The sequence below is a fragment of the Carex rostrata genome, chromosome 33, assembly GCF_964058835.1.
Source record: "Carex rostrata chromosome 33, lpCarRost1.2, whole genome shotgun sequence".
Taxonomy (NCBI): domain Eukaryota; kingdom Viridiplantae; phylum Streptophyta; class Magnoliopsida; order Poales; family Cyperaceae; genus Carex; species Carex rostrata.
The window spans coordinates 4,931,000-4,948,136 of record NC_135950.1 but is presented as its reverse complement, the minus strand read 5'-3'; the positions used below and the strand labels follow the sequence as shown (position 1 = coordinate 4,948,136).

Below are 17,137 nucleotides of genomic sequence, written 5' to 3'. Positions count from 1 at the left end.
TGATAAAACATTAAGTAGTTTTATATAACTTTAGATTTTATGAATATACTTTATTTTTTTTTGTAGGGAGATAAAACTCAATTTATAAAAATAGATCGAACATATTATACTTGTATGATTTTCACACTTTATACACAACAATACTCATTGCTAAGCAAATTTGCATGACTTATCATATAATGCTCATTTTCAACATTATTTGTGTGACAATTCAAAATTGTGTGTAAATTGCCTGTTTCAAGTTATTTCTATATGGATACGGATGAGTATAATATTAATACAGATACAATAATACAATATTTTTTAAAATACAAAGAAACAGTACATCATATATGTAAACAATTATTTTATATAGAAAATAAGCGGTTAATTAATTTCTATATATCTAATTTTTCAGTATAGACATAGGCGTTTGTATTTTTGGATTGTGCATGTTATATTTAGTATATATAAAAGGCGGCTATACACGGTTAATGGCAGGTACGTGTTTCTTGAAGGAGAGCCCATATAGACTGGGCCTTTTAAAGCTCAAATTGAAGGTGTTCCTTGTAAAATAGATAAAAGAAAAAACATCGATAAATGTTGAGCCCAATAAAGCCTTCCTACTGAAAGTGAAAAGTGGGAATGTAGGTAAAAATGACCTTATATATTTAAGTTGTAACTGTACCTTTCTTTTCCAATAATTATGGGATTAATTGAATTACCACAAAAAATTACCTCAATCAAGTTGAACAACATATATAGAAGAGAAGAGAGAAATAGCAAAAGCGTGAATGCGTGATGCGTGTGCAATGACGTCAAAGTAGATTGAAGCTTTCTTAGTTTATTCAAAGTCATCAAGCCAAGTCTTCCTCAAATCATTATTTTATTAACCCACTAATAATTGTTTTTTTTTTTTTGTCGTTTTGGTCAATTGAAAGTCTATAGTAGATACCATCAGTCTATTATCACTCACACTTGTTCAGTGAAATGAAAATCACATTAATAAAGACATACATACATATACACATATATACATATTTCTCACTTGGTGTGAAGCATTTTGAGTTGAGCTCCTACTAGATTCTATAGTAATTTTGACTTGGAAGTTGAAGCCAACAAGGAATTAATTCTATCTTCTCCCTAGTCCCTAGCATAGTGACAAATGAATTATTCGGGTTCGGTTCGGCGAGATCAAAAATTCGTGATTCGGTTATAATTCGGATATAATTCGGAAATGATTCGGAATTATCCGGATCAGAAATCTCATTCTTGCAAGGGAGCAAAAAAATAATTGTTCTTGGAAAAATTCAGGAAAAATTCGTGAATAATTCGTAAAATTCGGGAAAAGTTCGTAAAATTCGAGAATTATTCGGGTTTAATTCGGTCAAAGTTCGGTCAACCGAATAATTCGGTGTTCGGTTCGGCATCACCCCAAAAAAAAATTAAACGGGTATAATTCGGGTATCTTGTCACTATGGTCCCTAGTACTGGGAGAATCTAGATTTCTTTTTTGAAAAATTCAATTTGAAATTCACCTTTATAAGTTGGGGATATTAGTTAGAACTCGATATGAACAGATAAAATTGATTGAATTTGTAAAATAAAGAAATCCCCTTTTAAACCACTTCACTTGGCCGTACTAAAACATCATTTGGCTCCTGTTACCTTTACCACAAAAGCATAAATAAAACACATGCAAGAATATTCCCAACTAGTGGGGGCCGACACTTAATTTAGACCAATTTAACCCAACTCAACTATTCATAGATTGAACTGTATTATCCAAAACAAGATTCGTTTTGTTGGTGTCCTTTTAGTCTTTTACTTTACTATCCTCCTTTTTTTTTTTTAAATTAAACTTAACTTTTTTTCTTCCACTAGGGACCTATTTAATTTGTGCATGTTAGCCGGAGTGGTTAGGAGAATTACTTATTATAAATTTAATGATTCGAATATAGTATATCATATTGTTCACAAATATGGTTTTTGTTTATAATGCATGTAAGTGTATTAAAATTATGATGTTTTAAAGAAAAAAATATATTCTTAGAATAATTTGGATATAATTTGTCATCGACACAAAAAAAATTTAGAAAAATATATTGAAATTCATTGAATCCATCTATTTATTCAAAAAGGTACCGAAAATTAATTATTTGCAAATAATATCATTTGCTCCTAAGTCAAAGGTCTGTTCTCATATTTACTTTTGTTATTAAAGTTTAATTTTCAATTAGTTTGGTTTTTCTTTGTTTTTTTGTTTTGTTTACTATTTAAAAAGGCGATTCTCGTAGAGGTGTCAATGGCGTCCTTTTATCCGTTTATCTGATCCGTATCGTACGTATCCCAAAACATGAGTAAGGGTAGGATTTTTTTCGTTAACTTATCAAGTACGGATAAAAGTGAAGATTTATTTTTTTTCATTATCTTACCTGTTATTATATAAGATAATTTAAAAAATAAAATTATATATATAAACATATATTTGTATGAAGATGATACATGATACAATAAAGTTTTATATTTTATTAAATTTTCATAATACAAATTAGTTGTATTCATTATTCTTTTCTTTTTTTTGAAAATATATTATCGAAAATACAAATTAAGATGTTAATGACACTTTTTTATTCATTTATCTGACCCGTACCATATTAAAAAAAAAGATAAGAGTAAATATTTTTTTTCATTATCATAACGGGTACGAGTATTAAAATGCCTCTATCCAACCAGTATCATATCTGTTGACACTCCTAATTCTCAGGCTCGCATTCTATCTTATTTACTGCAAACAAACAAAAATGTATAAAATTATGTACTGTATATCAAAAGTTTAAATAGCATTTATCACGTTATAGCAGAACAGTTAAAAAAATGACGCTATATTCATATTGCATCGTTATATAGCGCTGATAGCATCATAGCTTTTATGATCTAAAAATACTATAGCATTGCTATAGCACACTATTTATAAAGTTTTGTTTTCAATGATTCAAAGATGGCTGCAACTTTTTTTTTTTGAAAGAAACAGTTATACTCATCGATTTCATTTGAAATCACAAAAATATTATTTATCTCATACAGAGATGGCCCCAATTAATAGGACATAGCACTTGGGTGCACAAAAAGCTCATGATTCGAAATTTAGTTCGGAATCAATTCAAATTCAACTCGTCAATAACTTGAGTTGAAACTGACTCAAGTCAAAATTGATTCAAGTTTATTGACTCGGTTGATTTATGAGTCGAATCCAAGTTATCTCCAACTCGGTTCGGAATCAACTCAGTTGGACTCACACCAAACCCTAATCCATATATTCCTAATTTTTGTGTCCCCGAGCCTTATACTTGTTTGTAATATTTGATAATTTGATAAACTATGTACTATTTCTTTTGTTTTGTTAATTTATTACACTCTATACTATTTTGTTAGACTTTATCTGTTTGGTAATTTTTAATTATGTACTATTTTAGTATTTTCGTAATTTTTAATTATGTATTGGTCATTGTCTCATTATGTATTATATTTAATTGTGTATTATTTTGGTAAACTATATACTATTTTTTTTTGTTAGAATTAAATTACATTGTCTCACTATGTACTATATTATGAGTTACGAGTCGACTCGCTTAGACTCGAGTTGCTCATGAGTTGATTCCAAATTGGAGTTTCTGACTCGAAACTGAATTAGAAACTTGGACTTAACTCGACTCATAAGTTCATGAGTAGAATTTCAGTTGTCCTCAACTCGGACTCAACTCGGCTCATGAGCAGCCCTACATAGCACTGAACAGGTAAAAGTATAAATATCTATTAGCAACTTAACCTGTGGTCCCATCAAAGAATATTTTGAGTGCACATGTGAACCTAAAGCTAAGAACCAATAACCATCAACTTAAACAAAACAAAAAAGACAAGGTCACTTAGCTTCCTTTACCACACTATAATTATTATTGAGCTTTGGGTCTTTGACTATTCAAACAGAGAGAGCTTATTGAGTGAGACTGTAAGAGAGAGAGAGAGAGAGAGAGAGAGAGAGAGAGATGAGGTGAAGATGAGGAGAAATAATAGATTGCTCAAGAATTCCCCAGGAGAGCTCAAACTCTAAATCCTAAAATACAGGTACACTACTACATTTATATTATTTCCTCTTAATTTTAAGTTAGAATTGCTTGGTTCTGTTTTAGTTTTCAACCTTAATTTTAAGTTACAACTGAATTCGATGACTTCCTCTCTAGAGAGAAACTACTTATTCATATTACCTAAGGTAACTCAATTTTTGAGTATGGATCCTCACCGTCGGACCTGCTTTGGCACAAATATTGGGCCCCGTGCATTCCACCTCGGGTTGGATTCGCCTGGATCTAAATTCAAAATTTCAGTTACCTCACACACAGAGCCCTTAAAAATTTTATTTGATTTGAAAAATCATCCTCTCAAGTTTGCAAAAATTGCTTAACCCTACCCCCTTTTCAACATTATTAATTACAGATAAGATCAAGAGATGAGAAATGATGTTTTATTTGTCTGAAACTTTTCATCATGTTATGTATTGAGTTTTGTTTAATTGTCAGATAAATTTAAAAAAACAAATATTGAATCGTTATTTAAGTTTGCATATATTTTATGAAACAATTTTATTTTACATATTAATACATTATACCATAAAATATAAATTTTAAAAATGGTTAAAATCCAACACTTTTAACTTCTTCTTTTTTCAAATTGGAAGTTTAGAGAGGAATTGTCCAAAGTAAGAAAGTTTGTGGTTGTTTTGTTCAATATAATAATTTAGATGATGGAGTTATTGCCCAAAAAGTGATATTTATTTTAGTGATTAGCTAAACCAAAAAAAAAATTAATTGGACTCTACTTCAATAATTATATATATGAGGAGGGACGGTTTAAATATATCATGCCTTTCATGTCTCATTGTGTCTCATATCCTATATCTCTCTTTACAAAGTCCAAATTATCGATTCAAACTGCTAGACATAATATTCAATTAAAATATGCTTGGAGACCAAATTATATATTTTTTGGAACTTTTTTACTATTTTTTAGATAAGTACAAAATAACTGTTTTTGGACCATTAAAAAATAGTGATTTTGCATATCTAAAAAATAGTAAAAAATTATAAAATTTAGTCTCCAAACATATTTTAATATGGATCTACAGTTCTAAACTTTGAAAATGAAGTATAGGATATGAAGTACAATGAGACATTAAAGACATGAGTCATTCGAACCCTCCTCTAATTATATATATACATATAGAAATATCAGTGTTCTAAATAGTGTGCTATAGCGACGGAATAGCGTTTTTGGACCTTGAACGCTAAGCTATAGGATAAAAGTGCGCTATTTCAACTACGACCGCTATAACGGTAACAGTAGTCCGCTATTTGCACTACACGCTATAGCGCACGCTATGCTACATAGGCTTTTATTTAAAGGCCCAAACTGCAATTTTTTTTCAAGGTCCAGATTGATTTTATTTTTAACTAAAAAAAGATAGAATGTTTATTTCATGATGCTTGCTTAGATTTTTTTGAATAGAAAAAAATTATAGTTTATGCCAAATGCTTAGGTTATTTTGAATGGAAAAAGATAAATAATTTATGATAATATTAAGAATATTTTGTCTAATAATTTGGACTTTGTACTGGTTCAATATGAATATTCTAATTCCTTAATCAATTTTGTGTTACTTATTGCTTTATGAGATTTTAGATAATGTTGATAATTAGTAGAAATATAAAATATAATTTTTTAAACAAAAAGATGCTATGTAGGATAGCTTCCGCTATAGCTACGCTATTCGCGATAGCTTTTTTCTTAGCATTTCCGCTATAACGCGATAATCGCTATTTTGAACCTTGAGAAATATCATATTTTCTGTTCCAATAGGAGATGCCTATTGACAGTACACTCAAAGCTACCTTTGCATCATGGAATTCAAACATAGAATGAACAAACAAAGTATTAGTACCATCTGTGGTGCTGTAAATAAGATTATTTTTCTTTTGGTACTGATGGAATTAAAAACAAACTCATAAATATTTGTTCTTGCCCACAATTTATAAATTTCCCTTGGCACTGTTATCTTGGAAAAATTATTTTCTTTGATACTACAAAAAAAGCATTACATTGATGCCAGAACACAGTAATTATAGTAGCAATTATCTAAAATAAGAGTACTGAGTTCCTTTTTTTGCTCATTTTTCTTCAGGAAGGACTTCCTTTTGCACATCCACCACAGTTTACGAATTAGCGGGTGATTAGATATAAAAATTAACTCTGTTAATAGAGGGAAGCACAACAACAACAAAAAAGAAGAAGTACCCTACAGAGATATCAGTACCTTGGTAAAATCTGTGAAGATTCAGAGATGACACAGAATCAGCACATAGCTATCCAAATAATCGGTGATCCTCTGGCTTTATCTATCCAGAAAAAACTTGATCAAGTACTGTATAAATCAACAACCGCAGAGAAAGAGATCACAATTTTTCCCGTGCCTTCTCACATTAGAGAGAGAAACAAGTACTTCTATGAGCCACGGGTGGTCTCAATCGGCCCGTACCATAGGGGACGTGAAGACCTAAAATGTATGGAAAGCGAAAAATTGCGGTACGTGAGGAAAATGCTCCATGAAAATCCTGACAAGACCCTGGAAGATTATCTTGTGGAGTTGAGAAAGTTGGAGTCAACAGCACGAAAATGCTACTATGAGAGCGTTGAGATGAAATCTGACGAGTTCATCGAGATGCTGTTGTATGATGCCTGTTTTATTGTTCAACTGATTGTGAATTGTTCTCCAGATTCTGATATTATATCTGAGATCAGCTGGAATATTCCTCTCATAAAGAGCGACCTCCTGATGCTCGAGAATCAGATCCCTTTTGTTGTGCTGCAGTGTGTGTTCGACCTTTTTTCGACCAGAGATGAGAACACCTCTAACTTAATTTCTCCGTCCAGTGACAATTCCATTACTGAGTTTGATAAGGCATCTAGCCTAAGTGAAGATAGTGAGCCTGAGAAAGCAACTCTGTTTGATTGCTTAGTTGTGTTCTTACAGTACGGAAACGAGACCTTCTTGGCACCAGAAGGAGATATCTGTTATTACCATTTGCTCGATTTCTACTACCAGTGCTACATGAACACACAAGGAATTACCACGAAGCCAAGGAATAAATTCCTAATTATGTTCAAAATTCTCGGGCAACAAAAAAAGGTGTTGCCCCTAATTTCCTCTTTTAAAAAATTAACAATGCGAAGACATCGTCTTCCCAAGCCGGCGAAGCGTAAACCGCGAATGATTCCCTGTGCAACCGAGCTTCAAGAGGCAGGGATAACTTTCAAGAAGGCCAAAGCACAGAGCATCTTCAGTGTACACTTCTCCAATGGTGTGCTCACAATCCCTTACAGCTCGGTTGAGGAAGCGAGAAGGCCACAGATAATGAATCTCATAGCTTTCGAGCAATGCAATGGTGTGAACATGAAGCCCTTGACAAGCTACGCAGTTTTCATGGATTGTATAGTGAACACGCAAAGGGATGTGACGATTCTACAACAGAATGGAATAATAGAGAATAAGTTGGCGAATGAAAAGGCGGCCGCTGAGTTTTTCAACCAGCTCAGGTATTGTTCTTACCTCGACTATGACAATCACCACCTGGCAGAGCTGTTTAAAAAAGTGAAGACCTATTGTGATTCCCCTTGGCAGAAGCACAGAGCAAAGTTGCACCGAGATTATTTCAGCAACCCGTGGTCAATTATATCATTTATTGCCGCTATTGTTCTTTTGCTCTTAACTTTTTTGCAAACTATGTATTCTGTTATGGCGTATTACCGTCCATCAAACTAACGGTTAGCGCGAGTTGAATGTGATGTGTTTTTTTTTATGGTTGAATGTGATGTGTTTGTAATACAAAATATTTAGTGGTGTTCATTGAAACTGTTATGTAGTGATGATTGATGAACACTAAATAAATTTGGAATGTAATGAGACTTTGTATTTTTCTTGTAATTTTATTTTTGACATCCAACTTGCATCTCATATATATTTGGGCATATACTTAAAGTTTGGGCATATAGAATTAATGAAAAGAAAATATCCTACTATATATATATATATATATATTTGTTTGGTGAACTAAAAGATGTCTAAGAAAAATTGATATCATGTCATTGTACTTCTTTAAGTTTAAAGATGTTGGTTTAGTTGCTATAAAGATAACAATATGGTTGAGTTTAAACTAAATATTTCACATAATACAATTCATGAGCTATTCTTGATGTTCCTAATTTGATCCGAATCTTTAGACATCTGCTAACATAGAAATACAGCATTCATCAAATGTATATGATTGTGTGCTGCAATGCACAAACTATAGAATAAAAACAACACTGTATATGATTGTGTGCTCATGAACTGCTCTGTTAAAATCGTTGCCCGGAAATTGGACCGGTTCCTTTACACCGCAACTGTAATTAAGAATGAATCCTCATAGAAGTTAGCAATAAACTTCCTGGTGAATTCAATATCTGGCAAGCAATTTCCGTTTCGATCACAAATGCGCTGGTGGCCATCCCTTTGTTGCAACAAATAGGTTATAGGAGTTAGTAATTTTCCAGGCCCTGTAAGGAAAAGATGAAGATATCAGCAAAAGACAGCAACCCAGGACCAGAAAAAGAACTCCTCAAACAACAAATAGGAGTTAATAGAGGTATTAGCTAGGTTTTATGTCTTCTGAACAGTGACAAAAACTAATCTAAATAGGGATTGCAAGCTTTATTAGCATATATTATCACTATTTATCAGGTCCAGAAGGACAATTAAGTGTGTTAAACTAGTCAATTCAACGCAAGAAAACTTCAAATCCAAATCGAATCCATGTTTAAAGGTAGGCACATAAATAGTTGGTATATATATATATTGTCACGGCTTCAATATTGCAATCTTTTGTTCCTTTAAACCAGCTGCGAACCACTAAACCTTCCTACTTTTCGTGGCGTAGAGTGAAGCCGAGCCAAGCCAAGCCAAGTCTTTGTCAAATATTATTTTGCATCCAATAAAATGATGGCCTAGGCCTACCAGATGTTGGCAGGCCGGGGATCTCAGATATATTTTTATCAGATCCCAGCAATATATCCAGTATATATACTTACTGACTCTATATATTTTTAATAATGTACAACCCCGGATTCTTCAAAATAAAAATTAATTTGCAGTGTTTGTTATAAATGATAGGTTTAGGGTTTAATATGGTACTTTGCAATGTGCGGACTATTCCGTGTATTAGATTCTTATTTTTGTCGACCTTCAAAATACAAATAGTCAATCCGAACCTCTCAATATTATTATCATATGAATATATACTTGGATACCCAATTTTATATTTTTTGGAATTTTTTTACTATTTTTTTGGTAGGTATAAAATCACTACTTTCGGCCTGAATTTTTAGATCAAGTGATGTTCTAATTGTCTCAAAAAATAGTAAAAAGTTTCAAAAAAAATATAAAATTTGATCCAAGTTAAAAAGTTGATCTTTAGACATATTTTAATTGCAGCCAATCCAGCAAATACAAATGCGCTAATCATGCTATTAATTCAAAACAAAAAATGGCGAGAAATCAGCCAAGGAGCTTAATTGTAACTGCCCTACTTTTCTTTCTTTTTAAAGATAGAAATACTGAGTGCCAAAAAATAATTATTTTGAATCGTAAAATACATAATATGTGTAAATGTATAACGTGTAGTCATTAAAATTTGAATTAAATTTCTACAATTACAAAGTAAAAATTTAATAATAACTAAGTTACGGTACAGTACATTACAAGGTTGGAAAAATAAATTATTATCTTTATGAGGTTGTATATAAAATACCTGCTAAAGTAAGACAACAATTAAATAAATTAGGGAATAAGTTTTTGTGATATAGAGATAATTATTTAAAGAAAGAAAAAATACAGTTATCCATGGTGGCATGCATGGATTCTTTTAATATTTGTGTCAAATTGAGATTGAATGGTCCGGATCCAAACTCAAATTTTAAGTTACTATAGTGCATCCTAATTCGTAAATATTTGATGGTAAATATTTTGATTTTGAATGAGGCCGCATAAAAGATCACTTTTCAAGCCGTAGTAAATGAAATTTCATGAAAATATCATTCAGGTATATATAAGGAGACAAAAGCATGATTAAAAGCTTTTGGATGATATATAAAAAATTTTGTTCCCAAAAAGTATTGTTTAATATCGCTACTAAAATTTTCATATATAAATTAATTTGCATATAGAAATTAAATAGCTATTGAAATTAATAGTATCTATTTTTATTCATAACTATTAACTAACTCAGAAATTGGAGGGAACTAATAATTTGAGAGATTGATTGTTAAAGGGTTTTAGAGAGATGGTCATGAGAGTGGTTCTGTTACACGATGCCCAAGGGTTCTGTGTCATTTGTTTCACGAGAGCTTAGCAGGTGGGCTAGTGTTGTGCTCTCGGGTAGGGTACGGGTATCTCGGGTAAATCCGGGACGGGTAACGGGTAGGGTGGGTACGGGTAGAACGGGTAGTTGGATAAAACGGATACGGGTAGGATGGGTATTTTTTTTAAAAACTGTACCCTACCCGTTTTATACCCGTGCCCGTCTCAGGTAACGGGTACGGGTAACGGGTACCTCGGGTAAGGTACGGTTTTTTTTTTTCTGGTTTTTTTCTGTTTTTTTTACTGTTTTTTTTTCTGTTTTTTTTTTTTACAAACCGGCAGGAAATTTTTTTTCAAATTTGAATTTCAAAATTAAACGGGTTAATGGGTACGGGTTAAACGGGTAAAGGGTGCGAGTAGAACGGGTAAAGTATGCGGGTTCGGGTTCAGATAAATTGGTGCGGGTACAGGTACAACGGGTCCGAGTAGGCGTGTTTCGGGTACGGATTGGGCGGGTTTTTTTCTCAAATATTAGTGTCCGGTCCGTCTCAAACTCGTACCCGTTTACCCGCCTATACCCGGGCACAAGTACGGATACCTCGGATAACGGGTACGGACGGACCGGGTTCGGATAACCCTAAACGGGTATTAGCAAACCTCTAAGGTGGGCTCTATAACACTTCTTTATCATGTGCCCACAGTTATTTGAACCCTTTTCAACTAATTTGCTCCATCAGATTTTATACAAACCCCCCCTCGTATAGTTTTCGTGTAGAGATTAATTGACAACCTGTGTTAACTCAATTGAGGGTTCAAGTTAGGGCTGCACAAAAAATTTGTAGTTCGTGATTCGATTCGAGTTTGATTCAAAAAAGTTTGTAAAAAATTCGATTTAAAATAGTTTGAAATTAATTCAAACCAAATTTAAACTGAACCTGATTCGTTCGAAATAGGTTTGCAAACTATTCTAGTTAGAATCTCAAAGTAAAATGAACCGTTAATTTCTGCTTATTACTTATATTCTAGTTATGACTTAAAACTTAAAAGTCATAACTCGTAAGTCGTAATCCTCGCTCTCAGTTCTAAAATTCATTTTAATTCTCTCTTTTTGTGTGAGCGAACTAATAAGAAGGCCCAATGGTAAGTTTTTTAACTCTTTTTTTTTCGAGTATACTTTTTTTTTTTAACTTTTTAATAAATCTTATTTTAATTAAAAAAGACGAATGATAACAGGAATATTTTGGATTCATTTTACTTTGTTCTGATTGTATCCTCTACTTGTGCACATTAAATAAGAGAATAAAAAAACAAAAATTGGGATTCAGAAATAAATTAGAAAGCTCAGAAAATACCAAAATGGAGAAGATTGAGTAGACCCATTTAATCATAAAGTCGCTCTTGGTTATAAGCTAAAATAAAAATTAAATTGATTTGGGTTAAAAAAGAAAAGAAAAAAAAAGAAAGAAATAGAAGAAGAGTTCGGCATGGGCTCCTGAAGTAAATTATAAAGGTCAAAATAGAAAAAAAAATGAAATCGTATTTGATGATTGAATGAGCTGAAGAAAACAAGGAAACGGGCTGGAGCTGGACCCAAATAAAAGAAGAAGGGATTCGGAAATATATTGACAAATGGGGTCCGCAAGTCTGTGTCCTATATCCTAGCGCAAATCTCCTTTTGATTTTCCAGCGCACTTCTCTCTGTACTCTTGGCTCACAAGTACCACATCGGAGCTTTCTGTTTGGTTCAAGTCAAGGCATTGCAATTTTCTCCGTTTTTTTTTTCCTACCACCCTCAAAAATCAGAATTAAATGACTACCACTCGAATAATCAGATTTCAGATTCAGCCACGTTCGCACCGTGGATCTGCGGACTGACTCGCTCGCACCGTGGATCTGCGCACCGATCCGTGGATCTGTGCACTGACACGCTCGCTTTGACCCGCTCGCGTCATGACCCGCTTGAAGGATGTGTGTTTTGAAAGTTATCTTTTAATAATAATTTATGTGTTATTCATGATTTTATTACGAATATTATTATTCTTGTTCCTTGAGATTTATATGTTATATCTTTGAAAGTATTCAAGAAGATGCTCTTGGTCTTGAATCATAGAACTCCTAAGATGAGAAACATTTAATCACTAAATAAGTTCACAATCGTGGTAATTAAGGAGGAACATTAATTACCGAGGAAGATTGTCATGTAGATTAAAGTACATTGAAGTTCTATAAATGTTGATAAAGGATTATCATTTAATTACATGAATATATAAAATATGTATTTTATATATTGAACATGACCTAAATGAATGAAACATTATATGGATTGTGTTTTGTGTCATTAATGTTTCCATTGTGTCTTTAGAATCTTAGATATGAGATGTGTAGGTTTTTCACATGAGAAGCATATAATGTGATTGCTATTTAAATACTATCTTATGATAGGAATAAAATAGCAGTTCGTTGTGTACAACTTGTGCGGGAGAAATCTATATGTTAATATTATCATTGTCCCTCAATTTGAGTTATGATATTACTGGGCCCCTTGGTAAAGTGGAATTATATCGCATGCAATATAACTGATGTAGTTATAATTATAATTCACTTGAGAGACCAAGAAAATGAATATAATGCAAAATTGACACGATCCTATTTTGCATATTATTCATAATATCATGTGACAAGGATAGACACAAAATTAGTGGATTGAGTAAATGATTACTATGTCATTTGGATAACTATAATGTAATGATAGAACCTCTTATAGTCAATAATATAAAGATTTGTATTATTGCCAAGATGACATAGATCATTTATACGGTCACACCAACTGAAGAGAAACAACAAGTATTTTACATTTCATAATAATGTATAAGATAAAATACATGTGATGAAATGCTAAAATAAAATGTCATAATATGACATGCTTAGACTAGAAATAAATTTATGAAGTTATGCAAATATTATTTGGTATAATGTTTGAATACATTATAAGAATAATATAAATATTGTATAATAGAATAATATGAATAATATTATTTGTTCATAAATTAATTTATTAAACCAACCATAAGATGAGATTAAAGAGAGCATGAGATGGCTAAACAAGGCTAGTGGCATTTGTGTAATTAATTCAAACCTTACACAAAGGGTTGCCCTAACCCTTGCCTATTTTAGGGGGCTCATTTGGGAGAAAAATATGCTAATTTTCTGCCTATAACACTTGCCAAAATCAGCCCCTTTGAGCAGCCACGTTTTTCCCTTTCTTTGGCCGAAACTTTGAAGGGGGGCTCTCATCTCTCATCTCTTCTTACTAGGTGGTTGGATCTAAGCTCTAAACTTCACATCCATCTATCTAAGAGGTGTGCTAGTTTGTTGTTTAGGTTCAAGGTGAACCAAGATGTGGAGAGGCGCTTCAATCGAAGAGGTTGTTTCCAAGAGATCTAGAAGGGAAATCGACTTCCCTCTAATCAAGAGATTTGACAATCTCTTTAGGTATAAATTATCATCTCCTCTTGTATAAGAAATGAATAAATTTATTTATTTTTTATTTAGTACACATTAGTAGGGATGGCAAAAAAGCCCAACTGACCCGGCGGCCCGGTCTTACCCGCCCAGCCTGCCCTTTACCCGGTCGGCCTGACACTGTGATGGGCCAGGTAAGGGCGGGCCTAGAGCCCTTATGTCGAAGCCCACAGGCAGCCCATGGGCCTTTGCATTAAAAAAAATAAGCAGACTAGTCGCCTTTATTTGCTATTAAACTATAAATTATTTTCTTGCTCCAATAGCAAAATCACATTGTTGTTTGTTATTAAACTATGAATTATTTTTTTTCCATTATAAAAAGCACATTATGAATTGTTTTGTTTCTTGTACAGTTCATTTGATGTGGTTGAATATGGATGGGCCAGCGGGTATGGGCGGGCCAGGTAGGCCCATGGGCTGGAACAGGCAAGGACGGGCAGGCATGGGCTTGGGGGAAAGGCCCATGGGCGGGCCGGGCATAGATTTTCAAGCCCATCAGATTGGGCCGGGCAGGCGGGCCATCAGTTTTTAACAGGCAGGCCGGGCATGGGCTTAGTAAAATACCCGTGGGCTCGGCCCATTGCCATCCCTACACATTAGGTGCTTAATGAAACTATTAAGAAGTTTCTTGTTTGCTATTGTCATATAAATAACGTCCTTTGTTCATTGAGCCAAGTGGTGATAGAAAAAATTTAAATTCTCACCACATAGGCATACACATGAAATCCCTTCACCGCTCGAGTGACCCGTTCGCACTGTGTATCTGCGCACCGACCCGTTCGCACCGTGGATCTGCGGACGGGTCAACCCGTGCGCAGATCCACGGTGCGAACGTGGCGGAATCTGAATTCCGATTTTTCGGATGGTATTCATTTAATTCTAATTTTTGAGGGTGGTAGGAAAAAAAAACGGCAATTTTCTGTTTGATTTTTTTTTTTATTTTTTTTTTTTTTAACTAAAAAAAGAGTTAAGGCATTGCAATGTTTGTGTGAAAAACATAATAAATAATCTTTTATGATATATATAGATATATATATATATATAGAGTTAGGCTGGGGTGCTATGGATAGCATAGTGGCCTCCCGTGCTACGGCTCAATATTCAAGTTTTCAAAATCCAAACGGTCGATCCGAACCGTTCATCTTATTCTCCATATTAATATCTGCTTGGAGACCAAATTTTATAATTTTCTGAATTTTTTTACTATTTATTAAGCCACTTTGAAAATCGCTAATCCAACGGTTTTACTGTTTTGTGCAGCCACCGTTGGATCAACAATTTTGTAAAATACTTAATAAATAGTAAAAAAATTCATAAAAATGTAAAATTTTGTCTCCAAGCAGATATTAATATGGTGAATAAGATGAACGGTTCGGATCGACCGTTTGGATTTTGAAAACTCGAATATTGAGCCGTAGCATAGAGGCCTCTATGCTATCCATAGCACCCCAGCCTAACTCTATATATATATCTCTATATATATCTATATATATATCTATATATATATATATATTCCAAAATATTTAATTACTAACACCTTTTATGATATTTAAGAAAACCAATATAATTTGTTGCTGCGCCACATTATTTTGATTTAAGAGATTAATATTTGAGAAATTTTAGATAAATTTTTTAAAATATTTTGCTGGTTGGACGTTAATGACATTCTCGTTTGAATTGAATAATTTAAAAATGATCTGAAAATTTATTTTTGTGTAAATGTTAACTGAATAATTAAATTTAGGGCTGAAATTGCATTAATAATAGCTATTTCATATTCTTTGGAAACAAAAATCATGAAATAAAATGAGATACAATAATATTTTACAAAAATAACTAGACAGTATTTGACACGTCACACGCTGATTTGTCAAAAAGAAAAAATATAGTAAAAAATAATATATTTTAATATTTTTTTTGTAGAGATACTTTGATTGTATTGAAAAATAGCATTTCATTTTTTTATGTTTTAGCATGTAATCAATTAGTAAATTAAATAAAATATTTTTTTCTTGGATATATTCTTTTACATTTCTTTTTATAAAAAAATGTGATTTTGCAGTAGACTGATTTTATATCCGATTAAATAAAATCGGCTCAGAAAAGGGACAAGAGATTCTAGCGTGAAATTTCATTCAATTTTATTAAATCTTGCTAGAATGCATATGCCCACAAAATATATTAAATGTATTAATTTTATGCCTACGGCCAAAGAAAATGCTAAACAGATCTTGAATAAACAAACTTTTTGATGAAAAACAAGGTGCATGTCGACATTTAATTGATAACTTAGGTTACAAAGTGTTATAATCTGAAATTTTGATATTTAGTAATTAACTACAAACCATAAATTATGACAATTTAAAATTTTGAACGATATAAAACCTTAAGAGTTAATTTGCAATGGAAATTTTACAAATCAAAATAGAATATAAAAATATTGAGGATTTCAAAATCTAAAAGTAAATGTTAAAACAATTTTAACAAAATAAAATTTTGAACAAAGACACACAGATAGCCAGCGGTTTAGTCGTACATCTTATGCCGAAATTACTTGTACAAATCCTCCTGTCTCCTGGAGAGGAGTCGAACCGTCGTCCTTCTGATGGGAGGCAACGGACGACAGGGATCGGGCCAACGAGCGCCATGGAGTGATCAAGTGCGGTTGGGCAGGAGGAATCCATTTCCTCTGAGGTAACATAATATTTCCATTTAGATCTAGACCATCCGATCAGAATTGATCGGACTGTATAAATCTAAAAAGGAAATATTTTGTTACCTTAGGTGAAATGAATTCAGGGGAGGTGCGCAAGAGCAAGCTTGGTTTCTGGCTCATGAGACAGTTTAATTGTGATCTCTGTTTTATGCAAAATATTTCCAGTAGATGGTGCAACAGAAGACTCAGAGGAAGAAAAATATCTGCGGTTGTTTTAGTTTAGTTACTTGGTCATGTTATTGGACCAGTAAAATTCATCAAATATTATTAAATATGAACATGTGTATAAGTGCAAGTTTCAAGTTGTAAAACTTGTATTATATTTCATCGTTTTTCATATGGCTCACAAGTACCACATTATATTGGAGCCTTCTGTTTGGTTCAAGTCAATTAGTCAAGACATTGCAATGTTTGTGTGAAAAAGCATTTTCTAGTCATCACAACTTCATCATTTCATTATATGTGAGATTGTTGTG

General features: G+C 32.7%; 1 protein-coding gene and 1 long non-coding RNA gene across 2 annotated transcripts; one reads left to right on the top strand and one right to left on the bottom strand.

Moving 5' to 3' along the window:
• Positions 1–4,030: 4,030 nt before the first annotated feature.
• Positions 4,031–6,368, bottom strand: LOC144548703 (uncharacterized). The gene is made up of 2 exons (XR_013509427.1): positions 6,222–6,368; positions 4,031–4,112 (listed from the first exon to the last, which is right to left on the bottom strand). It is a non-coding gene; the product is annotated as an uncharacterized LOC144548703 (long non-coding RNA).
• Positions 6,369–6,373: 5 nt separating this feature from the next.
• Positions 6,374–8,033, top strand: LOC144548702 (UPF0481 protein At3g47200-like). Its single transcript, XM_078297435.1, has one exon. It carries the CDS (start codon positions 6,374–6,376, stop codon positions 7,850–7,852), a length of 1,479 nt encoding a protein of 492 aa, XP_078153561.1. The 3' UTR covers positions 7,853–8,033.
• The last annotated feature ends 9,104 nt before the right edge of the window (positions 8,034–17,137 follow it).

What these genes read in the sequence shown, in the direction of transcription:
- LOC144548702 (XM_078297435.1), top strand. Translation starts at nt 6,374, where the DNA reads ATGACACAGAATCAGCACATAGCTATCCAAATAATCGGTGATCCTCTG.